The sequence below is a fragment of the Bombus affinis genome, chromosome 5 (genome assembly GCF_024516045.1).
Source record: "Bombus affinis isolate iyBomAffi1 chromosome 5, iyBomAffi1.2, whole genome shotgun sequence".
Taxonomy (NCBI): Eukaryota; Metazoa; Arthropoda; class Insecta; order Hymenoptera; family Apidae; genus Bombus; species Bombus affinis.
In genome coordinates, this window is record NC_066348.1 from 4,763,227 (window position 1) to 4,788,641 (window position 25,415).

The following is a 25,415-nucleotide window of genomic DNA, read 5'->3' on the forward strand; positions in this document are numbered from 1 at the left end:
GCAATTGGCTGGGCTTTTCTTCAGAATTCGAGATCTTTTACAATCTCGTGACAGCATCTGTTATAGGTGAGTCGCGTTCATCAATTCTATAAATTAAAATCTATAGTATAATGACAATTGCAAACATTATATTATAATTATTTATCCTATCTCTACGTAATAATAAGTTTTACGAAAATAAGACTTTTCTTTGAAATGTTAAATACCAATTATGTATCTGAATAATATGAAGCACAGTTGATCGATTTGGCTTCTCAGATCCAATTATGGTTCGCATAAATACACATGTACAATCGAATCAATCGTGTAAAGTGCTCGGAAACAGATTGCAAAATAATGTAAAATATATGGATAACTATAGATCAACTATAACTATGCGTAGGTATCATTTCTTGTTGATTTTAATAAGATTTGATGCTGCAACTATTATATAGTTTTAAATTATTGAAGGTGGATATATTTGGTGCAGATATTTTATAATGTATTTCCTAGTTTTAATCCTGAACATTTTGAAAAACCTAATATTTCAATATCAACACGAGAACGAATCCAGATTATGTTCTTCACTTTTTTAGGAAAAAAACTAACCGTTTTATAAACTGTGCAACGTTATGTTCACACAGTCACAGATACATTCTCCCATGCGAAAGATATCCTACCTATAGACAGTAATACAACGTGAAAGCGACAATACGGGATAATTTAAAAAATTCTAAATACGTACAAGAGTTACTAAATCATTTAGAATGTTTTAAATTATATAGTAGATTTGTAATCATAAGTTTTTGTTCTTTTGCTAATTTCGTTTCATTGCTGTTAATTATAAATAATAAAAAGGAAAAAGGAAGCTAATACTGAATAATTTAACGAATTATTCCAATGAAACTATCCATTCCAACTACGATTACAATCGCGTATCTACATTCCTTATTAATCATTCAAACGTGTATTCCGTAAACGCACGTCTCACAATTGGACGCATAAAACCCTCACTCGAGACACTCGATCGCGGTGCATTCACGAGAGAGACTCGACGCGTCGGCGTTGTCGATTTCCTACATATCAGATACCTGCCGCTTGCACCTGTTCGCCAATCACGGACAATCAGAACCGATTCGCAGCACCAATCTCACCCACGCACCTTTTAGACAGATCTTTCGCACCTTCCTCCTGTGCTCGACGTCCACGCGCCAGACGCACACCGGCTACACAACTCGCGGCTCGTATGAATAATTCCAGATTAGAAGGTAATTTATGGGTGTCTGGTAACTGTGTGTTCATGTACACGACGGTTAAAGCGGCTACTTGTTCGCGAGAGTATTTCCTGTGTTGTATTTAATTTCGAGACCAGCACGAATACAAATGAAACGACACACGCGTTTAACGTGATACTTAAGGGAAGTGGAGTCACGACAATGCAAGTGAAACGACACGAAATTTAAGTGTCTTTAGAGCTTAATTGAACTTTAACTATGATAAGTAGTGTTTATTAAGATAAATGTGAAGAGGGTGTTTTAATGTCTTATTAATATTAGGTCTGGCGGAAAGCTTTGTCGCTGTTATTATACAGTAATATATTTAATAGAATGTTACTAGCATCGTAACGATACCATAAAGAGAAGTTAGATTCCGCATTCCAATATGTCACTTGCCAAATTGAAGAAATATCTGAAGGTAACGAAATGAAGAGGGTGTTTCAATGTCTTATTAATATTAGATCTGGCGGAAAGCTTTGTCGCTGTTATTATATACAATAATATATTTAATATAATATTACTAGCATCGTGACGATACCACAAAGAGAAGTTAGATTCCGCATTCCAATATGTCACTTGCCAAATTGAAGAAATATCTGAAGGTAACGAAATGAAGAGGGTGTTTCAATGTCTTATTAATATTAGATCTGGCGGAAAGCTTTGTCGCTGTTATTATATACAATAATATATTTAATATAATATTACTAGCATCGTGACGATATCACAAAGAGAAGTCAGATTTCGCATTCCAATATGCCACTTGCCAAATTGAAGAAACATCTGAAAGTAACGAAGCTGCTTAGAAATTATACGTTCCCTGAATAATGATCTGCGTTCTTGTTTCATTGATCCAATTAGCTAAGACATGGAAAAAATAAAACGCGAGTAACGTGAAAATTCATACAGATACGAAGGATTTCAACATTTGTTGAAATGCTATCAGCCTTAAACGGACGCTGATATATTCCATCTAGCAAATCACGTTGAGACAAGTTTCCGTTCCACGAAATCAGTAATTAATGAAATCCTTATTACGTATATACGTCTTACGCATGGCTACGCGGACTAATCTAACTTTGAAACTAATTGCAACCCTTTCCTGTCCGGAAATGCGCTGAAATGTCTGTCTCCATTAGCATGCGATAAATATCTTACTAACGCTTTGCCGTCCTTTTGTTTCACACAATGGCTTGTCAGCGGATCCGGTTTACGTTAACGATTATGAATTCGCCACCACGGATGACTGTCTTCATAAACATATAATATTTCATATAATATAAAAGGGTAGGGAAAATGGACAAAGAATGCCACAGAAGAGCTTTATAGAGAAAATGAAGTTTTAATATCTTAGTCCATCATAAGGAAAAAGTTTGATGAATTTAAATACAGAAGTTCACGAAAATATTTGAATATTTATAGAAACTTTTTATGAGTATATATTATTATCATTCATGTAGAATATATTATCATTTATGTAGGATATATGTATTCTAAAATTTCATTTGTAGTGTGAGACAAGACTCAATTATCATTTTTCGTAATTGAGATAAATTTGAGATTGTAAATAACATATAAATAACATCTGTTCAAACAAGGTAAAAAGTGGTATATGAATATTGTCTTTCGAAATATGTACATATAACGTATTTTTATATTTTGTTCCATAATTATTCTATTCTTGGATCCCGATATTTCGGTACGTATCATTGGAATTTTTATGTTTTTACAGAACTAGTTAATAAAAATATGTAAATGGCGATCAACTGCCATCATGTTATGACAGCTTTATGAGGAAGAATTGACTTAAATATTAAAAATATTAATTTATGTATTCACAGCCGAAATTTGTGGAAAGTTATTGTAGATGTTGTAGAAATAGATATATGTTGTTGACTAGAGTTCATCGAAAGTAATAGAATGTCAGAATATCGTATTTATTCAGGGATTGCTACCAGTTTCATTGGTGTTTTATATTTTCTAACATAATTTGGTCGTACTAATGCTATAGAAAAATTAATTATATTTGCAAGAAATTCTCATAAGGAAGAAATTAAAATTAGAAAGTCGATGAGGCCATAACTTTAGTATTTTATTTAAAGTATTTATTTATTTACTATTATAGTATTATTATTCGCTAAGTATTTATTCATTATTATAAAGTATTTATTATTACTAACTAACTATTTATTATTACTAACTTTATTATTACTAACTAAGTATTTATTATTATTGTTTCTGACGCGAAAATGAGAGCGGTAAATGTAGAAAATCTTCTGTAATCCCAAAAGGAAGAAATGGAAAGATAATCTCACAATCAGTAAGATAGCTTTCGGAGAGAGTATGTCACTCGCGTTAATGGAAACGAAAAATTGTTTACTAAAATATTTTTTTCTCCATATGACGAGTGCTGCCTTTGAAATTTTCATCTCTTTTCTTTGTTGTTAGTTAAATTATTAATTTATTTGTAATGCTTAATTATTGATTATTAAATGTAGTAACGGAGGGAAAACAAGTTGATTTGAGGGTTTACAGAGTAATCATGACAATGTATATAAATAAATTTGGAGTGTGGAAACAAAGAGGGAGAAAAAGCTACAATATTGTGATCATTTAATTATTAAACGTTTGTTCTCCATTATTTAAATTACCAAAATGTTATTTCTTATAATATCAATTATAGTATGAATTTACTATTGCTATTTACTTGTACAAATAATTGAAATCTTTTTCAAAAATTGATTTCGCGGAAGGAAAGAGAGCGGATATCTATGATATTCTGATAATATTTAAATGTTTCCTTCCGGTTATGAATATCTACTACAATATCTACAATATATATTTTGTAGAATATCAATATACAGAATATTCGATGTAACCAGGACAAGCTATAGCTTTGTAACGGTAGAAGATAGGAATAAATTTCATGAAGTAAAATCAATCGAATAATAAATGCAATATACGAATATACGAATAATACGATATTTCCATTCTGGAACTGATAGTACTCTGAAGATTTTAAGATCATCTATATTTTTAAAAATAGATTGATAATTTTTTTTTAACCAGAGGTGATTTTGAAAACATTGAGAAGATGTTTAATTACTCAAAATGTTACAGCTTTCGGAACAAGTACCCTATACCAGATTATAATCTATCAATAGGAACAATTCAATCTCGCCTAACGAAATTTTGTTCTATCTCCTATCGTTCCAGAGTTATAACTTGTTTCAGTTGCGTGAGATACCCTGTATGATATAACGTAAAAATTATTCCAGGGAATAGCGTGTACTTTCTTATATCCTGCAGCTTGTTATAAAATGTTATACATAATCTGCGAGTAATGTTAGTCTAAACTTTCACGTGTCTCAGAAGCACACTTGAACCACAACGCTTGACGTTGTCTGTGCCCGGAAGGTACATTTGGATTGCGAAGGATTAAACGCTGCTATCCGCATTTGCTTAAAGCGATTTTCGCGTTTAGCTAATAATCACGAACAAGATTACGCGAAGCTAAAGTGCAGAGAAATGCCCTGTTTCGTTCGTAATTACAACTGCGAGGCTACTATTGTATTATACCGAAGCATAAAGGCACCTTGGAGAAGGATTAAGAATGTTGGTTCGCCAACTGTCTCTTTAGAAATTGCTATACCGGACGCTGTGTTTAACGTTCTACATTTTACGGTCTTAATTTTAAATAGCTGGCTTTTTGATTCTTTTCATTGCAAGTATAATTGAGATATTAAGTTTAGCGAAGTTCCTCAGTTATTTCATATATTTAGTACGAAAATTATAACTGATATTAACATATTGCCTGTCTGTTAAATTTTGTATGTAATATTGCTTATACTGTTTAATATGATCACGAAACAATTATTGTATAATTATTAATTAAATAATATAATTTTTATTTGACTTAATTTAATATCAGTTAGCATTATTTAATTTATTATTGAAAATTTTATAATTAGTTAATTAATTATTTAAAATATCGTATTAAATAATAATAATTTCTCTTAGGTGTTTTAAATAATTCCATTACCATCAGAGTCAAATCTCGGGAACAAATAAATATTGCTGTAGTAACTATTATACCTTCTTAGTTTCTTTATAACAAATTATTCCTTTTTTCCAATAATCTTTTACAGGCCGTCATCAAATATAAATACTCTTTAAAATATGAAAAACTTATACTCTTACTTATACTCTTATACTCTATACTTATACTCTATACTTATACTCTTCGTTTTGTCCGTCATTATAAGCATTTAATAAATTAATTACAACAAAAAGTCATCACTAAATTTATATAATTGATAATAATTTAATAATGTGATTTTATTTGTTTTACCGCAATTAATGTTTGTTTTATAAATACATAATTTTCGGATATCTGAAAAATTTTGTTAAACTATAAATATCCGATCTATCTCTTAAAATAGATTAATATACGAACACTTTCTACACTTATTGTACGTATAATTTGATTACGCGTATTCTCCGAAAGTTCAAAAACTGGTAATGTAATGTCATCGGTAGACTATGAATATTTATAAATTTTCATATTTTTATATTCATACAATTCAGATTTTTATAAATAAGAGAAAAAAATATAGAACCTAAGTAGATATTTGTTGTATATTTTAAATAATCAATACTTTCATTTATGTATTTCATACGTTTTTGTATATTATATGTATATCTTCATTTCTTTAAACCCATAAATGTATAAAAACCTACAAGTTTAATTACAAAGTTGACGACCATGTCGAACCGGCAATAGACAAAGTAAGCGCATCTCGTCTATCTGGCAATCCGAAGTCGCAAGTCGAAAACAGGATGTGAACGAGAGACAATTCAATCGGAAACACGGTCAGCCAAGGCTGAGTCGACGAACACATTACGGTTGAACGTGGACTCACCTGATTAATGTGCCTCAATTGGTCAATGAGCACGCTGGTGTTCGCGTTGCCGTAGGAAGTTGTCGTCGGCGACATTGTCGTTATGGTGAACTCAGGATTGTACCTCTGCGCCATCAAACTCGAATCCGCTACCGTCTTTGTGTATCTGCAAATAACGAGAAAATATGTGAAATTAACTGGCTTGCTAATGACGATATGCACGTGCATACACAGGCTCACAAAAATATTCCAACACTTGCATATGCTTTACGTGTATCATACAAAACGTTTTGAAGTTTTATTAGCGTTATTATGATACTCATCTATCACGATTGTAAAAGCTTGAAACAAACCTGAAAGTATATGTATGTATACATATTTAGAACAAGTATACATACATGTATATTTCGCAGAGATTACGAAAATATAATAAGCAGCCAATTATTCGTTACATATAACATTAAGTCGTACAAAAAAATAAAAAAAAAAGAAAATTGTGCATCAGAATCTGAAAATTTGTTAGCTCTGATCACATGATAATTTCGAAGAGCCATGTATCTTTATTATCTGTGTTATAAAAATAATACAATGTTGGCGCGACATATATTCTCCGATACGACGAAATAATTCCATAGGCTAATCCATATTACGAATAATGTGCTCGATAAGTAGGTTAAACGGAAATTTACTATTCAATGAGATATGTAACGTCGAAAGACACGTCAACGTTACATTGTTATCGCAGCGCGTTTTCTCCGGAGAGAGTAGACGATGGAAACCGTTGATTGATCGCGGTGTAATTGAATAAATATCAAGCATCGGCCGTATCCGCGGGATCAAAACGTTTTGACGGCAGATAGAATCGCGGCCTTTTGCATTTTAAGCGACTGTAAATTCCGCGCGGCGACGCACCGCGTTTTCCGGAAACGTAAACCCGATATCGCGATTTCCGTTGAGTGCGATGGTAATTGGATAAATATCGAATGGTAGCCACTTCGATATCGAGCGTTCCCTCTATCTCCACCCCTCGCTTTCTGTCTGCCGATAAATTCATCGGTTTAGCCGGACGTCGTGTAGATTACGTTGCACGCGAATACATTTGTTGCAATCTTAATGAGGTGTTCGTAGAAGACGAACCAACTCCGATTCGTTGGTCGACAGCAACAATCTCCCACTGCGAATTGGTCGACAAAAGGAATCAATGATTACGTTCGTTCTGTCACGTTTCTTTGAATGGAAAACCGGACGATCCCTATCCCTATTAATTTTTAAGGTAATCGGTGAATGATTGTACTCCTATTATCGAATCATCGAATTTTTATACCCGGCACTTTGCCTTGGTTCAACAGTCAAGAAAAGGCTGAGTATTTTAGAAATGTTTTCAGTATAAAATTGTAAGGAAATTACGCACATTGATAGTAATGTTTTTATATATTATATATAAGTTAAAGTTAATTTTATAAGGGATGAACCAGGCTAGGGAAGATTTTATGTAAAATGAAGATGAAAAATAACAATTTTAACTGTTTTATTATTTTTTTAAATAATGGAAGAAGTAATTTTGGTGCCTGTCCGAAATCAAGTAAAATATTAAATTGAATTTTAAATATTATATTTTGAATGGATAGAATCAAAGCCTATTTAAGAGATTATTTCAGGAAACATTTACTGAGACGTGAGATATCAAATAAAATAAAAAATTGCTTCACTTAACAGTTAAATAATTCAGAGAAAAGTCAGTCGTTTGTTCAAATAAAATACTGCAATTATTTCAAAATAACATTTATCTAACAGTCAAATAAAACAACATATTATTCAAATAATCATTTTTCGTTCCGAATTTTATTCAAATAATACCGAAATTTAGGTTGAATGAAGCTTTTTTTTATAGTGGCCTTCCTGTGATATATCACTGATTCATTTGCAACATTTTGCAGTTTGTATAATTTTGTGATTTACTATTGCGTTACTCGTTCCATTAAATGCTTCGGATTAACATATTAATGGCGTACTAATTCACGTATTTTTCCTATTAATCTATATTCTTTGTGTTACAAAGATCAACATTTTTTTATTAAAATTACTGACACAACGATCCGATCTATTTATATATCAATGCTCTGTGAATATGAATGCGGAAATACATAATTATATTATGGCTTTCAAATAGCTGTAGCGAAATACCGTTTATAGCTTGCTGGCAATAGAAAATTAATTCGCAACGGTCAGGGATTAAGATGAAGTTCTCCCGAGATTGCTTCAAGTTAAAAAGCCAAATTAAGAAAATTAGTTTATAGAGCGGACCGAACCCGCTGGGAATTGCTGACATAAACCGTGGCTCGTTAAGGAAACTGTTCGGATAATCTTAAAGACGAAACTTACGATATGATCGTGCGTCCTAAAGAAATTCAAAAACTTTCAGATGGAGTTTCAGTTTCTAATAATCTCCTATCAACGTCACATATAAAAAGAAATTGATATTTAAAATGGTTGACGATAAAAGGTAGTTTAACATGTATGCTTAATCGTTAATTGATATCGTCCAGTTGATCCGCATGCCTTCAAGATATAAGTTACTTCATTTCAAAATACTTCAGCCTAATTTCTATTGTATATTTTACATCATAAAGACCATTCATAATATTTATCGAGAATGTAAAAAACAAATATAAAACAAAAATTAAAATTAGATACTTTAGAACTAAATATAACCAAACTCAAAACCCAACGATAGCGATCGAGGTTTAACGACACAAAAATGTTATAATGCATATTTTTTATGTGAATGCTAGTAAGTTCGGCAAACAGCCATCAGAAAGTAATAGGACAACAAACAATTAATATCATTTGACTGAATTATAATCATTTAACTAAAAGAAACAAGTCATCTGTCTTTCAAAATTTATTGCACCAGAATGATTTTTCTTATAAGAAAAATTTTTTCATAGATATAAAATCATCTCATAATAAGTAGGAATAAATTGATTTCCCCCATTATGCATTTTAACTCGCCAAATAACCATAGCAAAAATAATATTACAGCGTATGAATGGAAGATACAATAAAGTAAAACAAATAACAAATAATAACGCATAGTTAACCAGTATATCAAACTAAAAGATCGGTATATATGCATAAATAACAGTATCATAAATATACCTGTAGACAAAGCGTTTAATTACACACGAATAATGACAAATGTCAATATTGCCATTTTGAATTGAATTATTAAATCATCAATGCGTCGAGCTAAACTAACATCACGTCAATCGAATGTTCCCTTCCAAAATGACGCTTGGAGCAAGTGTCACGGCTAAACTGTAATTCTATTAGTACATATCATTCTGCCACAAAAACCGTTGGTCGTGATCAGTCAAATGATACGAAATCAAGGCATTCAATGTTTTCGACATTTACGCTACGGAAATCGAGCATACGCTGGCGGCACTGAATTAATCCATTCGCGGTGTAAGTAGGATTTTAATAATGTAATTTCGTTGCGCGTTCAATGCATACTTAATTAATAACTTTGCAAACATGGAGATATAATGAAATTAAGGAGATCTATACGCGTTTCGTGCAATAATTTCGTGATATTGAACTCATATCGGTTGTATGAAATTTCATTTACAAATTTGCGTAACACTGGTCAGTGAAAAATTCTCGGTGACTGTTTCACTTGGGAATCATGAAATGGTGATAAGATGAAATCTAAAAATATATATTTGCATATATAATACACATATGAATATATACTATGCGGTTATTAGGATATTTACTGAAAGTAGCTGTTTAAAATTTCCGCGTTGAAAACAAACATTAAAAAATTACCTAAAGAGATTTGTAGCTTTTTTTTGTATAACTCAGACTTTTGTGCACTATCACAATTATGTTGGAATGTTCAAGAAGTATAACACTTTTCTTTTTATAGAATTCATCAAATTGGAATATTTTGGGGGTGACAGTACTGAATATTGTACTTTCTTTCTATTTTTTCAAAGAATGTTTTGTTAGAGTTCCAGAGATAAGTCTAGAGGTAAAAGAAGTCTTGATTATTGACATAAAAGATCACGTGTTTTAAAAACATTTTATATGTTTTATTTTTTAACACATTATACTATATGCAATATTAATGATACTATATATAATGTTATGAGATATAATATTTCATATATATATAATGCTTAATTTTATAAAACATTATTTTATATCCAATAGGATGGATTTAGCTGTTTGCATCATTGTCATCTTTGAGTACTATTATAAAATATCCTTTTTTTCCGCTATATGTACATATGTAATTATATAAAAAATTACACTATTTGATTTCGTAATAAGATATATTTTGGTATTCGAGTTTTTGTCATAGAACAAAGTCAGAATCCAGTCACTTAGTTTTACAACTATATATTTAAAGATGACAAAACGCTTCCACAATATGTGTTTGAGGAACATTAAACTTCATCGCGAGTTGTCTAGTAGTAATGCGACGATTTATGGTAATCGTCGACTGTAAATTATTCCAACATTTCGCTTTTGATCGACCAGAATGTGACACATTATCTAAATAAAAATCTCTTGATAAGAATTTATGGAACCATCTGACGAGTTTGAACCTTTGTGTCTTCTCCACATATTCCATAAATGTTCTTTACTGTTTTCATGATCGCAGAGTGTTAGAGTCTCTTCGGTGTTTGTAAACCAGTATGAGTCAGATAAGCAGTTACCAACAAGCATTTTGTATTTAAGTATTTAGTGAAGGACATTATATATATGTATATACAATGTACATGTACAATACAAGATATATATTTGTATATATGTATAATACATCTATAGTATGTTAAAAAATGAATTTCTGTAAAATAATAATTTATTCTGTTACTCTAATTAAAAATAGCTGTAAATTCTACATCATATTTCGATAAAATTTTAACAGAAATCATTTTAATTTTTGGCAATGTTATATATTCATAAGTAGACTGCGGATTTTTATGCATTTATAGGAAATTCGAAGGTGCAAAATTTCACAGAATGTACATAATATGAAAACATATGTAAAATATCGACAGTATAGTACTTTTCATAATAGTTAGTAGGAAAAACAATTTTCTACCGAGCCTGAACTTTTTAAATTATATCCTGAAAAATATAAATTTACAATATAAATACCCACAATCGAGTCATACAAATTAATATAAATGTTTGTACCATTTTCATAAAATGAACTTTTTTAACATGTAGCTATAATATAATTTTAACTTACAACAGTTAATTCGAATCCAATATAATAAATAAATTAATTTAATAAAACAATACAACTGTTGTTAAGGTGGATCAGTAAGAATAAGGGAGAGAATGGCAATAATTCAAATTATTTAATAATTCATTATGCATTAAATATAACAATTACATGGTTTAAAAAATATACAGTTTGCTATACAAAAAAGTAAGCATGATATATAATATTATAATATAATATTACAAGCATAATATTTAATATTATCAAATATTAAAATATTTAAATTTAACATATTTTAAAACAGAATCACCTTTTTCACTATCAGAGTTACCCTACCAAAAGTATCACCGAATTGATTATAAAAATCGGGCATAGAATAAATCCTTGCCAGCTTTGCGAAATGGATTTAGCTCGTTTCACGAAACTTCGCAGTTTCATGGGAAGCACGCGCACAGCTTATGAGCTGAAAGTATCATTGAATACCGTCGCTTTATGCGAGGACGGAGCGAGATGTGTTATCTTCGATGCAATAATAGGTGGCAGGGGATACGAGGAGGGAAAAATCGCCGGACTTTTTGCAATAGGGTAGCCAGAACTCGCGAAGTTCGGACAAGCGGTGCTTCGGGCGATCGTTCACTGGCCATCATGTTCCTGCACTTATGCATGCAAATAGGGGTTAATAATGCAGCACAGCCGCGAATAATAGCACGATAATAATTACGCGAAAGCTAGGCCAGCTGTTTGGCCGGTTAAGAAAATGTTGCTATAATTGCAACAAACTCATTACGGGAGTTGACGATGAGACATGTGCGATCGATTCACTAATTTGTTTCCATGAAAATGTTTAAGCCCTTCAACATGGATCACTGTTTACGTCACACATCAGTATCGATAGGATATCTAAAGCGCTAAAACATGTTCCACATCTCCATATATTTTTGGTTTTTTAAAAAAATCGTGAACAAAGTATAGGATACCGTAATGCGATAATTGTATAAACTATACGATAATAATGTTATGTGGTAATAAAATAATGTAGTAGGTGATCCACCGTGGGAAAGACTATTTTGCTCTGGTGTAATAAATATGTATGCCATCGTTCTGGATAAAAAAATTTAATAAAATAATTTCACTCTTTGCAATTATTAGAACTACGCATAATAGAGTATTATGGCGTGATTAAATTGATTTCTGGAAGATTTTTAACAGATAGTAATAAAATTGGTGTTCGTAATCGTTAAACTTTAATTATTACTTAGTGTGTTATTTGACAAACTCATCTTTAGATTCTGTAATTTCTGAATTAGATATTAGATAAAAAAGAATCTTCTAAACTGCTAGAAAAACTTTTAATATATAATATAATATAATATATATATTATAATATTATGATATAATGTAGAATCGTGAGGAAAAAGCCCGGTTAGAAACTAACCAAAACAATGTCGCCTGTCTTTCGGTCGTTAGTTTACATAGGGAAAAAAACCTATGTGACTAAAGTCACCTAGTTCTTGCGGAGCGTTAACAGGACGGTTTGAATCTAAAAAAAGTTGTTATTGGTCGAGGAGCGTTGGACGGTTGATCGAGAAGGAGAGTGAGTCGAGAGGTCAGAGTTAATCGAGGAGTCGAAGAGTAAAGTGGTTAGCGCTATCGAGTTGCGAGAGGTGTTAGCGTTGTTGAGAGTGGAGTTGTAGCGTTGTCGAATTGCGTAAGTTACTAGCGTAGCTGAGAGATTGAGTTGTTGGCGTTGTTCATTTGCGAGATTGGTCGAATTCGAGTGAGATTGTTACTTTTAATTCCATATTAAACAATCATCGTTCTCTGTCTCATTAATATCTGTATAACTAATTTATTGTAAATAAATTACAAATAATAAATAGTATCAGAAAAAAATGTATACCTAAATTTTCGCGATACTACAAGTGGGGGCTCGTCCGGGATCGAAACAAGACAGAGAACGATGCATTTAACGAAATTATTTGTGCTAGGGTAGAAAAAGATAAAATGGCAAACGTTGAGGACGAACGATTGTCGGGTAAAGAGGGTTCGATGCTGGAGGAGCTGAGAAGTAGGCTGCACGTTTGAATCTGCTGATATCTGGTTCGAAATCAGTGCTGATGGCTAGGCTGAACCGAGCGTGTAAGGCTGGACAATCGACTTCAAAGGGATCGAAGCGCGATGAAGAATCAACAAACCAGCGAGACCTAAGGAGCGAGCAGAGAGCTGAGTGCAATCAAGATGGAGACGAAGACCTCGAGAAGCTGAGGACGAAGGAGTTGAGAGCGCGCCTCGCTAGTTTGGGGTTAAAGGTCACAGGGAGAAAATCCGAATTACGCGCACGGCTACAGGCGGCCCTGGAAGGGAACAATATATCGTCGGAAGAAGAGAGCGACGACAAAAGTGACGATGAAGAAGATAGGAAAGAGGTAATAAAACATAAGAGAGGTACGCGAGCGATGTGCTCGGTCCGCGATGAATATCGCCAAAAGGCATGCACCGTCTCGGTATTAAGCTTTAAAGATGTCGAAGACGCACTAGAATTGTTTAGCGGCGACAAAGGTGAAAACGTGGAGCGATGGTTCGAATCATTCGAAGAAGTCGCGGACACGTGCATGTGGTCGGACGGTCAGAAGGCAGTCTACGCGAGGAAGCTGCTGAGGGGATCGGCGAAAATATTCGTCAGCTTCGAGTGCCATGCCAGGACTTGGCATGAGCTGAAGAAGGGACTAATCAGAGAGTTCTCCAGAAAGTCCAACAGTAGGCAAGTACACCAAAAGCTTAGAGAAACGAGAAAGAAAAGCGACGAGGCGTGCTTGGCCTACATGTATCGCATGCTGGAAGTAGCCAGTCATGCCGATATAGAGGAAGAAGCCAAAGTAGAATACATCATAGACGGGATAATAGACGAAGAAGTCCACAAGTCTATGCTGTATGGTGCTGCATCCATCAAGGAGTTAAGAGGCTAATCGCGTACGAGGAGCAGAAGAGCCGAAGGACGAAGTCGATTGCGAAGCCGGCCAGAGTTGAGAAAAACAAGAGTCCCAGCCAATCTGGAGGTACGAAGAAGACACGATGCTACAACTGCGACGATGAAGAACACGTGTGAGCAGAGTGTCCGAACAAGTCGAGGGGACCTAAATGTTTCAAATGTAGAGGGTACGGACACATCGCATCGAGGTGCGGCGATTTAGGTAAGTCATCTAAAAAAGTTTACAATGCGCGGAAATTGCTGCGGGCGAGGTGTAAAAGTGTCGGAATTGGAAATTTCGAACTGAGCGCGCTAATAGACACCGGTAGCGAATTAACTTTGATGCTGACAGATCAGTATATAAGAATCGGAGCGCCCAAGTTAAATCGAGACATTGTTGAATTTCACAGTATCGGGTCTAAGAGAAATTTTACGCTCGGGAAATTTTCAACAAATATCGTTATAGACTGTGAGTCATATGGTATAACGATACACGTAGTTCCGAACACTATGATGCAACGCTCGTTGTTAATAGGCACAGACTTCCTAGATACCGTCGAGATAAACATGAAGGGTGCAGATATCTCCATTCGTAAAATAAAGAACGAAAATTTCGATGGGTTTCCGGAGGTCCTTAAAATAGACATAGAGACGGAAGCGCGTGAGGTGGATTTATCTCATGTCGACAACGTGCAACATAAGTAGACAATAGAAAATTTGATCCGAGGTTATAGGCCACAGAAAACGCGCGAAGTAGGAATCAAGATGAACATAATACTGCAGGACGATATTCCAATTTACGAAAGGCCGCGAAGACTATCTCCGCAAGACAAGGTCGAAGTCGATAAACAGATCAAAACGTGGCTGGAGGACGGAATAATACGCCAGTCACATTCCGTCTACGCCAGTCCAATCGTTTTGGTAAAAAAAAAAGGACGGCTCGACTAGAATTTGTGTCGACTATAGATAGCTAAATGGAAAGGTAGTAAAAGACTGCCCTTGATCGAAGACCAATTAGATTCGTTACAAGGCTCGAGGCTATTTAGTACGTTGGATCTTTGGAACGGATTTTTTCATGTTCCTGTTGGGGAGAGTAGCAGAAAGTATAAGGCGTTCGTAGTCCCCACAGGCTAGTATGAATTTATTAAAATGCTGTTTGGGCTATGCAATTCGCCGGCTGTTTTTCAAAAATTCACAAATGCTGTTTTTAAAGAATTGATCGCGACAGGGGTGGTGCTGACGTACATGGACGATCTGATTGTGCCGTCGACTGACCTCTCGAGCGGAAGAAAAACTGAAAACAGTATTGCATGTCGCTAGCGAACACAGACTACTCGTAAACTGGAGTAAGTGTCGATTTCTGCAAACGAGAATAGAGTATTTGGGCTACATCGTCGAGGGCGGTAACATTCAGCCATCTGAATGCAAAACCAGGGTCGTCGCTAATTTGCCGGAGCCCCAATCTGCTAAGGATGTTCAAAGTTTCCTGGGCCTAGCGGGATATTTTAGGAAGTTTGTGCCCCGATACTCTGACATCGCGAGACCATTATCAGATTTACTGAGAAAAGATGTCCCATTCAGATTCGAGTTGCGCGAGCGGGAAGCGTTTGGAAGTTTAAAAGCGGCGTTAAGTGAGAAGCCAGTATTAAAATTGTATCATGTTGGAGCGGAGACTCAGTTGCATACGGATGCGTGCAGCGTAGCATATGGTGCGATCTTGATGCAGCGCGACAGCGGGGACAATGTTTTTCACCCCGTATACTATTCGAGCGGAAAGACCTCACCGGCTGAAGAGAAGTACACCAGTTACGAACTTGAGGTTCTGGCCATCGCGAAAGCACTGAAGAAATTCCGTGTCTACCTATTAGGCATCCCGTTTAAAATCATTACAGGTTGTCGGGCGTTCGCATTGACGATGCGGAAAAAGGACTTGTGCGTACGTGTTGCGAGGTGGGCGATCCTCCTAGAGGAGTTCGATTACAAGGTGGAGCATAGACCCGGGAACAGTATGATACATGTCGATGCGTTGAGTCGAAATCCCCTACCCGAGGTCATGCTAATAGACGAGGACGAACGAGGGATGTTTGTACGGTTGAGAGAAGCTCAGTTGCAAGAGAACAACCTGCGGCAGATCCGAGAAAATATCGAACAGCATGAGGCCGACGGGTACGCTCTAAAGAACGGGGTTTTATATCGAGAAATAAAAGACGCATCGCTATTGGTCGTGCCAAAGTCGATGCAAACTCAAATATTTCGACGAGCTCATGAACGTGGCCACTTCGGCATCACCATGCGTGAGAAAGTAGAAAAAATGGTGCAGAGCTGCATCGACCGTATCCTTGAGGAGAGAAAGAAAGGGAAGAAGAAGGGATTGTTGAACGCCATCGAAAAAGGGAAGTTGCCGCTCGACACCTATCATGTCGATCATATTGGGCCATTACCCACTACGAAGAAAAGCTACCGGTATATCTTTGTGGTAGCTGACGCTTTCACCAAGTTCGTCTGGCTGTACCCTACCAAATCAACGAGTTCTGCAGAAATTATCAGTCGTTTGGAGAAGCAGTCTGTGTGTTTTGGGAATCCACAAAGAATTATTTCCGATCGTGGGACGGCGTTTACAGCTGGTGTCTTTGAGGATTATTGCAATAAGAAATGTATAGAGTATGTATGGATTACGACTGGAATTCGGCGGGCCAACGGTCAGGTAGAAAGGGTGAATGGGATGCTTGTCCCATTGTTGGAGAAGTTATCTGCACCAACACCAGGCGAGTGGTTCAGACACCTGGAGAAAGCGCAGAGATACCTAAATGCAACTCCTAGCAGAAGCACCAACGTTACTCCGTTGCAGTTGTTGTTTGGAGCGCAGATGAGAACGCAGGACGATCCGCAGATCAGGTAACTGGTTGAAGACAAATGGGCCAATGTTCCAAGAAGAGCAGAATCAATTGCGCGGAATAGCAAGGGGTCGGTTCGAGGAGATCCAAATCCAAAACAAGCGAATGTTCAGCAAGAGGCGCAGGAAGGCAACGATATATAAGACGGGGGATCTGGTGGCGATCGAGAGGACGCAGGGCAGTCCTGGGTTAAAGCTGCATTCGAAGTTCCTCGGACCGTGCCGCGTGGTAAAAGTCCTGCGGAATAACCGCTACATAGTGCAACGAGAAGGCGAACACGAGGGGCCGCGTACAACTTCCACTGCAACCGACCACATGAAGTGGTCGAACGTTGTTGTTAGTGATGTAAGTGAGACCAGTGATGATGAGCACATCTGAGGGCAGATGTGATTGTCAGGAATGGCAGAATGTAGTATCGTGAGGAAAAAGCTTGGTTAGAAACTGACCAAAACAAAGTCGCCTGTTTTTCGGTCGTTAGTTTACACAGGGGAAAAAAACCTATGTGACTAAAGTCACCTAGTTCTTGCGGAACGTTAACAGGACGGTTTGAATCTAAAAAAAGTTGTTATTGGTCGAAGAGCGTTGGACAGTTGATCGAGAAGGAGAGTGAATCGAGAGGTCAAAGTTAATCCAGGAGTCGGAGAGTAGAGTGGTTAGCGTTGTCGAGTTCCGTGAGTTACTAGCGTAGCTGAGAGATTGAGTTGTTGGCATTGTTCAGTTGAGAGAGTGGTCGAATTCGAGTGAGATTGTTACTTTTAGTTCCATATTAAACAATCATCGTTCTTTGTCTCATTAATATCTATATAACTAATTTATTGTAAATAAATTACAAATAATAAATAGTATCAGAAAAAAATTTATATCTAAATTTCCGCGATACTACAATAATAATATTATATTATATTAAAAACAATATGTAACATATAGATATAGAGAGATATCCATATAATATATAGTAAAGTATATTATCGCTATTGTTTTAGGAGGTTGTTACAGGTTTATATTAAACTAATCATTTCTCGAATTAAGTACTTGTATACTCTTCTGTAGAGAATCAAAAACTGCATCGAATCGCGTCTAAAGAAATGTATCGTATCATTTACAAAAACAAAGACATCACCCTCGAGTCTCGGAGGTGCATCCACCTAGAAAAGAACTGCGACTATGAGTCAGATAGCTGTCTCGAAATAGGACAAATTCTATCTGAAAAACTTTTTCCGAATAACGTACAGCTTGTATTTTACGAGATTATTTATCGTAATTCCATGTCATTTTTATACGACATTATTTTATATTTTACTAGATAATTCTATAAAAAATTATGCAATTTTTTCATTTCATATTTTGTATATTATAGTGATCCGAGTCTGTTTCGGAATTGTAGCAAATTATTCTTACAAGATAGTGAAATATTGTAAGAATGCGGATCAGCATGTTAAAAAGAGCATCTAATAATGTCATATTTATTTTAACGAAAAACAGCAATTGATATCCTCACACTGGCGTATCAAAAACAGGCTATATATTCTGTCTTTATATATTGTTAACACTGTTATAAAGTATTGCGAGGAAAAGAAAAGTGTGAAACAAGGCGAATAAAAAAATCTGTTTAGTTCAAATGGTGACCGAAAAACAATCGAGGTCGCCACTGTAGTTATATAAAAAGGGGCCTGATTCCCGGCGGAGCCAGAGCATCGTCTGACGTAGACACGTAAACTACGCAGATCGGTGCAGTCCAATATTGAAATTCGAAATTTTTTTGAAGACTTGCGGAACATGGAGATCTTACAACATACGAACGATCGGTTCCGAGAAGGGGTTCTTGTCCAGGTGGTACGAGTCGAATCACTTACCACCATGTGGGTCCGTTTGGTTGGATGGCCCAAGATAACCCAAACGCTCAATCTGGAGATGCTGCAGCATCCCATGAAAAACTTGCCAAAGGCGAAAAGTTTGAGGCCAGGCATGCTCGTTGCCGTGCTGGCAAATTTTGAAAGTTCTACTTTCTGGGACAGAGCTATACTTTTACAACAAACGACGACGGGTTACACCGTCTTTTTAATCGACTGGGGGATAGAAACCCACCAAACCCTCAGTTCGATCCGTTTGCTGCCACGCAAATTTGCATCGATGGCACCATGCGCCAAGAAGATCCGCCTGCTAGGCGTGCAGGAGCAAGCGGAGGAAGCACTGAAACACCGTGTGGCGCAAGTTACAATGTTGAAACGGACAGGATGCCTGATGAGCATCAACTCTTCTCCAGGAGAAGAATTGACAGCGAGGTTACTGTTGGACTGGGAGTCGGGAGAATCGCCCAGAGACATGGGAGCACATTGGTTGAAACTGGGATACCTCGATCCCCAATAATCGATACTCCTGCCAGACTCTTTTTTTCTATGTATAGTAATTCTTGTATGTATGGTTTTGTATGTATGGTTCTATGTACAGTTTTATGTGGATATTTATATTTTTCTATATATATTAGTACTCAATTCTATAGTCATAGTTAAGACTGTTAGTGAATAAAAATTAATGAAAGCTTAAAACTTGTAAACTTTCTCTTTCTTCCTATTCACACGACAAGTCTCACAATATTAAATTCAATGATCAGCTGGGCAAATTGTAGAGTACAAAATGGAAACAAAGAATAAAAAGAATAAAATAAAGAAATAAAAAAAGAGAAAGAATTAAATTTAAGATATCTTTTAAGTTGCTCAGCAAGTGTCTTTCTTTTACAGGCACGTCTTTTACAACAACGCATCTTTATACAAACATGAAATCTAATATGTCGAACGTTGTAATTTTTATCTTGATAAAATAAAATGGATCATACATAATTCGATAAAATAATATAAAACGGAAAATGTTGTGCATCTATTATTTCCTTATAAATAAAGAAACTTTTCAGACGACCTAATAGATTGCTGGCTACATAGGAAACGGGGCAAGTGCTGCTTCTAATTATTCACTTATCATTAATTTGCATACTTTTGTTTGTGAAATTCACATACTCTTACTACAGATTGATTCAATGGTTCGTATACTTATTGAGCAGTATTATACGTATTTACATTGTCAAAATTATGTGAATAAATTATATGGGTTAAAATAAAACGCATCAGTTAAAAAGTATTTAGTTTTTATATATCACACATTCGTATGAAATATGTACTGTACTGTGACCGATGTAGGCACAAATTACCATATAAATCCGTTAATTGCAGAAGGTATTGAATTTTTTAACTGAAGACTATACGAGAAAATTACGATTAGTTTATTTTGTTGATTTTCGGACTATTACGTCATTTGTTAAAAAGAGCATTTTGCAGTGGTTGAAAAAAAAAATAATCCAAAATAAATTCAAATATACATATAAGTTTTATGTTCCTGCTTTATTTAATTATTATGTTTGTTAATTTAATATTCTGCATAACTTCCCAATGTTAACATTCTTCAAATGTTGAACAGTGTGATAGAATGTATATTTCATACTTTTATTGGATTTAAAAATTGTTGTTCTACAAAAGACATGAAATGTGAGTTCATCATATTTTTCACATGTAGCCTTCAACTGCACAATGTGTTTGCTTTAACGCATATTTTTGCTCAAAGGAAACGATTACAGACTCTGTTGCACGCACATAGACGTTTATAGGTTACACCGATGGAATTTTTATTGATGCTTACATATAGGAATGTGATTATAGGCCAAAATAATGGATTTTGACGTATATATGTAGGCGTTTATAGGGTCAAAAAGTTTAGAAAGAAACAGCTTATCGATCAGTTTTGGATAATTTTATCGCTTGTTTGATAGGATCGTATGAAAACTCCGGAACTTGTGATCATGACGTGTTATAATTCCTTCCGTGTTACTTTAAGGTAACTTGGTATAAAGGGAAGATTGAAAACGATATAAAGGAATATCTTGTACTTTGATATTGTACAGGATGTTTCGTAGAAGTTCGCATAAATTTTGCTATCGTGTTCCAGAGTTAAAAATATGTAAGAATGTGGTATAAGCAGAGGCTTTTAAAAGCATCGTTAAAAAATTGTAACAAAAATATGGGACGGGAGAAGCATGATAGCAAGGTTATTCTTTGTATAATGCAAGGCAAAAGTAGGTAAGTGATGTTTGCGTTACACGTTAACAAAAAAATAGAATTATCGAATTAATATTTCACTGGCCGAATAACTTCAACGATTTAATTTTAAGCTTAACTTCATATTATATATCGCATATATATCAATACAAGATATTCACATTTGTTTATTCATTTTATGTGTTGCAAATCCATCGTCGTTCATATTTTTATTGTGATTTTCTAATGAAATATTTATATATCTTAGTTTATACGACATATAAATCGTGTTTAATTTATTTTTTTTTTAATCTGAATGTATCATAGTCTTTATGAATACATTACTGTGTTCATTATTAAGAGAAAAATTCATCTTGAAAGATTTAATGTTAATAATATTGACCTTCTTTTGCAAATACCGATTCATGGATAACTATATGAATAATTCATGATATTGAAATTTAAAGATAATTAACTAATAATCATTATAAACATAATTAACTAATAATAACTAATGGTCATCGTAAAGCGACTATATAGTGAATATGTTGAACGAACCTATAACATATGATAATAATCCATAAAAACTATAAGTATATTAGCAAAATTAGTAAAAAAAGTATATTAGCAATTAACCTTAAATCGACTCATGAACAATTAAGTATAATTTACTGTTATAATCTTGTACCTGTTATGGTACTAAACAATTTACAGTGAATGCAAATGAAAATAAAATTTCGTCAGCTAATGGACACTACAATCTCCCATTATCTTCAAGTATTCTTCGTTCGTTTCGCTTTTACCTAATATATGCAATAGATTATCGCTTAATCGCATAAGAGCATGCCATCATCCGACAACAAACTTCAAAAACTCGCAACAACATCGGAACCATATTTTCGCAAAGAATCCCACTGAACTTTTCAACTGCATAAAGCCAGTTTCTTTTCTCCCATTCCCTCAGTCCTCTCTCTTTCTCTTACTCCCTCTCTCACACTTGAACGCTTTATCAGCCGGCGTTGTTTAACGACTCCGCTAGAGCAGTAAATAACAGCGAGCAGTTAATTAACCGTGAAACGTTCTAAAGTTGCAGGTTGCCAAGCAACAAGTCACAATTCGCGGGTATTCGGGTTCAAACGTCTGGGAAAGCAGAAACTGTACGTACGGTATTCGCCGTATCTCGTCCCTGGCAGCGCACCGTTTGATATTCCCTTGTTCGTTCGTTCGTCGAGAAGCGCGAGGAAAGAATTATCCGCGAAAGAGATAGGGTAGAGAAGGAGGAGCGACCGTTCTATTTGCGTTAGCTATTCTCAGATCATCACTTTTGAAGCGCACGCTCCCACAGAAGGCATCGCGTGCCATTCATTAACCAACCCATCACGCCGCAAATACTACCAGGGTTCTGTCCGTGTGCATCCTTTCTCCGTTTATCGTCGACTAATCACGACTTTCCACCTTTTTTCGTTCTTTTTCTTCTTCTCCTTTCTTGATCCTATCGTGTCTCAACGATCCTTGGACAAACCTATCTTGTGTATCCGATCTATCAAACGAATCAACCTTCTCCTAAATTTTCCGTAAGATTCTCGCGGAATTTTCAGATAAGAGTACGAGAAACTTCCTGCCAGGTTCCTATCCAAATGAAAAGATAAACGTTATTTATCTCTGCTCCGTCATTTCCAATACGGAATCCAGTCGTTCGGAATTCACCGCGTTTAAATATAATTAGTATAAATATAGAATGGAACGGCCTAGTACGATAAATCGATTTATGAAATCATTTGCGCATTACGTGCATTACTTGTGGATTACGTGGCAGTCGCTTGTTCGAATGATGAGATCGCGATGAGAACTGAAGAGTAAAAATTGCACGAGCGTTTGATTCGGAGAAAACTGTGCTTTTGAAATCTATTGCCGAATGTGAATGACGCGTGTCTCGCGCAGAATTCGTCAGAAGTGGTTTTTCAGTGGAGTTTTCAGGCCTCGTACGCTTCCTTCCATTACGTCCTCAACGCGTTATGTCTCTGAAAGAAGTACATTGGATCTGTGTGATGTGGAGGTGACAGACACGGACGACCCTGCACAATATTCCTCTCACACTGAATGTGCAAGCGTTAGACGATCGATGATCAATAGCTTGATCGTTCGAAAAGTCCACCTTTTTATTCTTGTTGTATATACTAAGTGTCTGATTCGTTTGGGAACACGAGACAATAGTTCAAAGAAGTAAAACATTAGGCCAACGATTTTTGTATCATTTTCCAATAAAAGTTTGTACGGAAAAACCTGCAATCTATATTTTCAAATTCCTTCGCCTTGCTAACATCTTGATAACAATTCGCTTATATTCTCCTTCTTCCTTACTCCTTTCTCTGTTTTACGTGTCTCGCTGATTCGTATCTTTCGGTATGCCTATGGTAATCATAAGTCCTTATTCAACACTCAGTTTGTTGTCCCTTTCGTTCTTTCGCTCGATTTTTCTTAGGTTCGTTCCACCTTCCCCTTCTCTGTCTCTCTCTTTTATTTTTTATCTTTCTCCTTCTCGGTATGTTTCTTTTCCTTTTTCGCTCGATCTTCTCGTGTTCCGTTTCGTGAGCGAAGAAAGCTCCTGGCGACATTTTGATCGATCGCTCTTGCGGTCGGATTCGTTCCCTCGCACGCTACACGCGTGCAAATTAATATCGAATCGGCGGATGATCGATTACACTTTTCGCGCAAATCGAACAAGAAATTTTATTAACCTCGCGCGCCTCATTAGTGTTCATGGTTCGCTCGTTGGCAGGATACGATTATATATACACACGTCATTTGTTTATTCGTTATGTACTTTGTATTGATGTTCAAATAATATCGAATAACTTTACCTAAAAACGGTATGCGGCACGGCATTGCACAAACATTATCTTTGTCAGTAATGAATGCATCGATACTTTTAATTCCTCATTGTACTTAAATTAAATATTAAATATATACTCTCTGAATGTAGATGTGTTATTGTTTTGTGAGTGCATATTATAAATATTAAAATACTTGAACGAACTTATGCAAAACCTGATAATAATTACGCGGCAAGTTATAATATGCAATATATATAATATTGTATATAATATATAATATATAAGATATAATATACATCTATATAAAATATGCTTTTATATATGTGAAGTATTTTGCAAAGAACATCAGATATGTGTATATGTTAGTTAGATATGTTAGTCATAATTAATCGAGAACCTTCGTCAATTAATTTAACATACATTTATAGTTTGATATCGTAAAATATGATGGGAATATATTTAAATATTTTGCATTCAACTTCGTAATATTTTTTCGATTCGTAAGATTGAAATTGAAATGTCTTAACAAATTTGCATTTTATTTCAATATATCTTTTCCTTCAATATTTCTAGTTATACATGTGTATATATGGATTTATTAATTATTTTTCGATGTCATTTCATAATTATTATGAATTATTATGTTTAATAGGAATGGGTAATAATATTTGGATAAAAAAATGGTTAAAATAATGATCGAAGTACGAAATGAATTTTATACAATTGATGATTATAATAACACTAAACATATGAGTTCTTTACACTCTAAGGTTCCAGAAAAGAAATAATAGCTCTTAAAGGTTTTAACAATTTTGCAGTAATTTTTCAAAATTATTTCATTTGTTGGTAAATGTGTTGAAAGTATCTATTTACGAACAGCTTAGTTTTTATCTTATAAGCAATTAACACAGAAGCTTAATAACTAATTGACTTTACTTATACCATTTTATACCATCTTTTATATCTTTTTTTCTGTCTTATTATTGGAAGCTTCGATTAAACAAAACGACGGAATTCTTCTCAACTTTGAGAAATTCATCCCTGTAAAACTGGAATAAAATATATGAGAGACGAAAATTTCTGTTAGTGAAGGGAATTTAAATCTTCACAACCTTGCCGACAGTTCATTTTAATCCGGGTCATTTTTCTAAGACAAATACAACCAGGTGTAATATAATTTGCGTGTGAAGGAACAGCTTGATAATAATTTTGAACGTCAACGTCGTGGATGTATTTGACAA

The 25,415-nt window shown here is 34.9% G+C and overlaps 1 protein-coding gene across 1 annotated transcript in view; it reads right to left on the minus strand.

Annotated features, from left to right (window-relative positions):
- Window positions 1-25,415, minus strand: part of LOC126916592 (division abnormally delayed protein) — a 255,946-nt gene that overhangs the window by 7,872 nt on the left and 222,659 nt on the right. Inside the window, exon 6 of the mRNA XM_050722541.1 lies at window positions 6,176-6,320. Within this exon, the coding sequence (XP_050578498.1) occupies window positions 6,176-6,320 (145 nt within the window). The remainder of the gene's footprint in view (window positions 1-6,175; window positions 6,321-25,415) is intronic.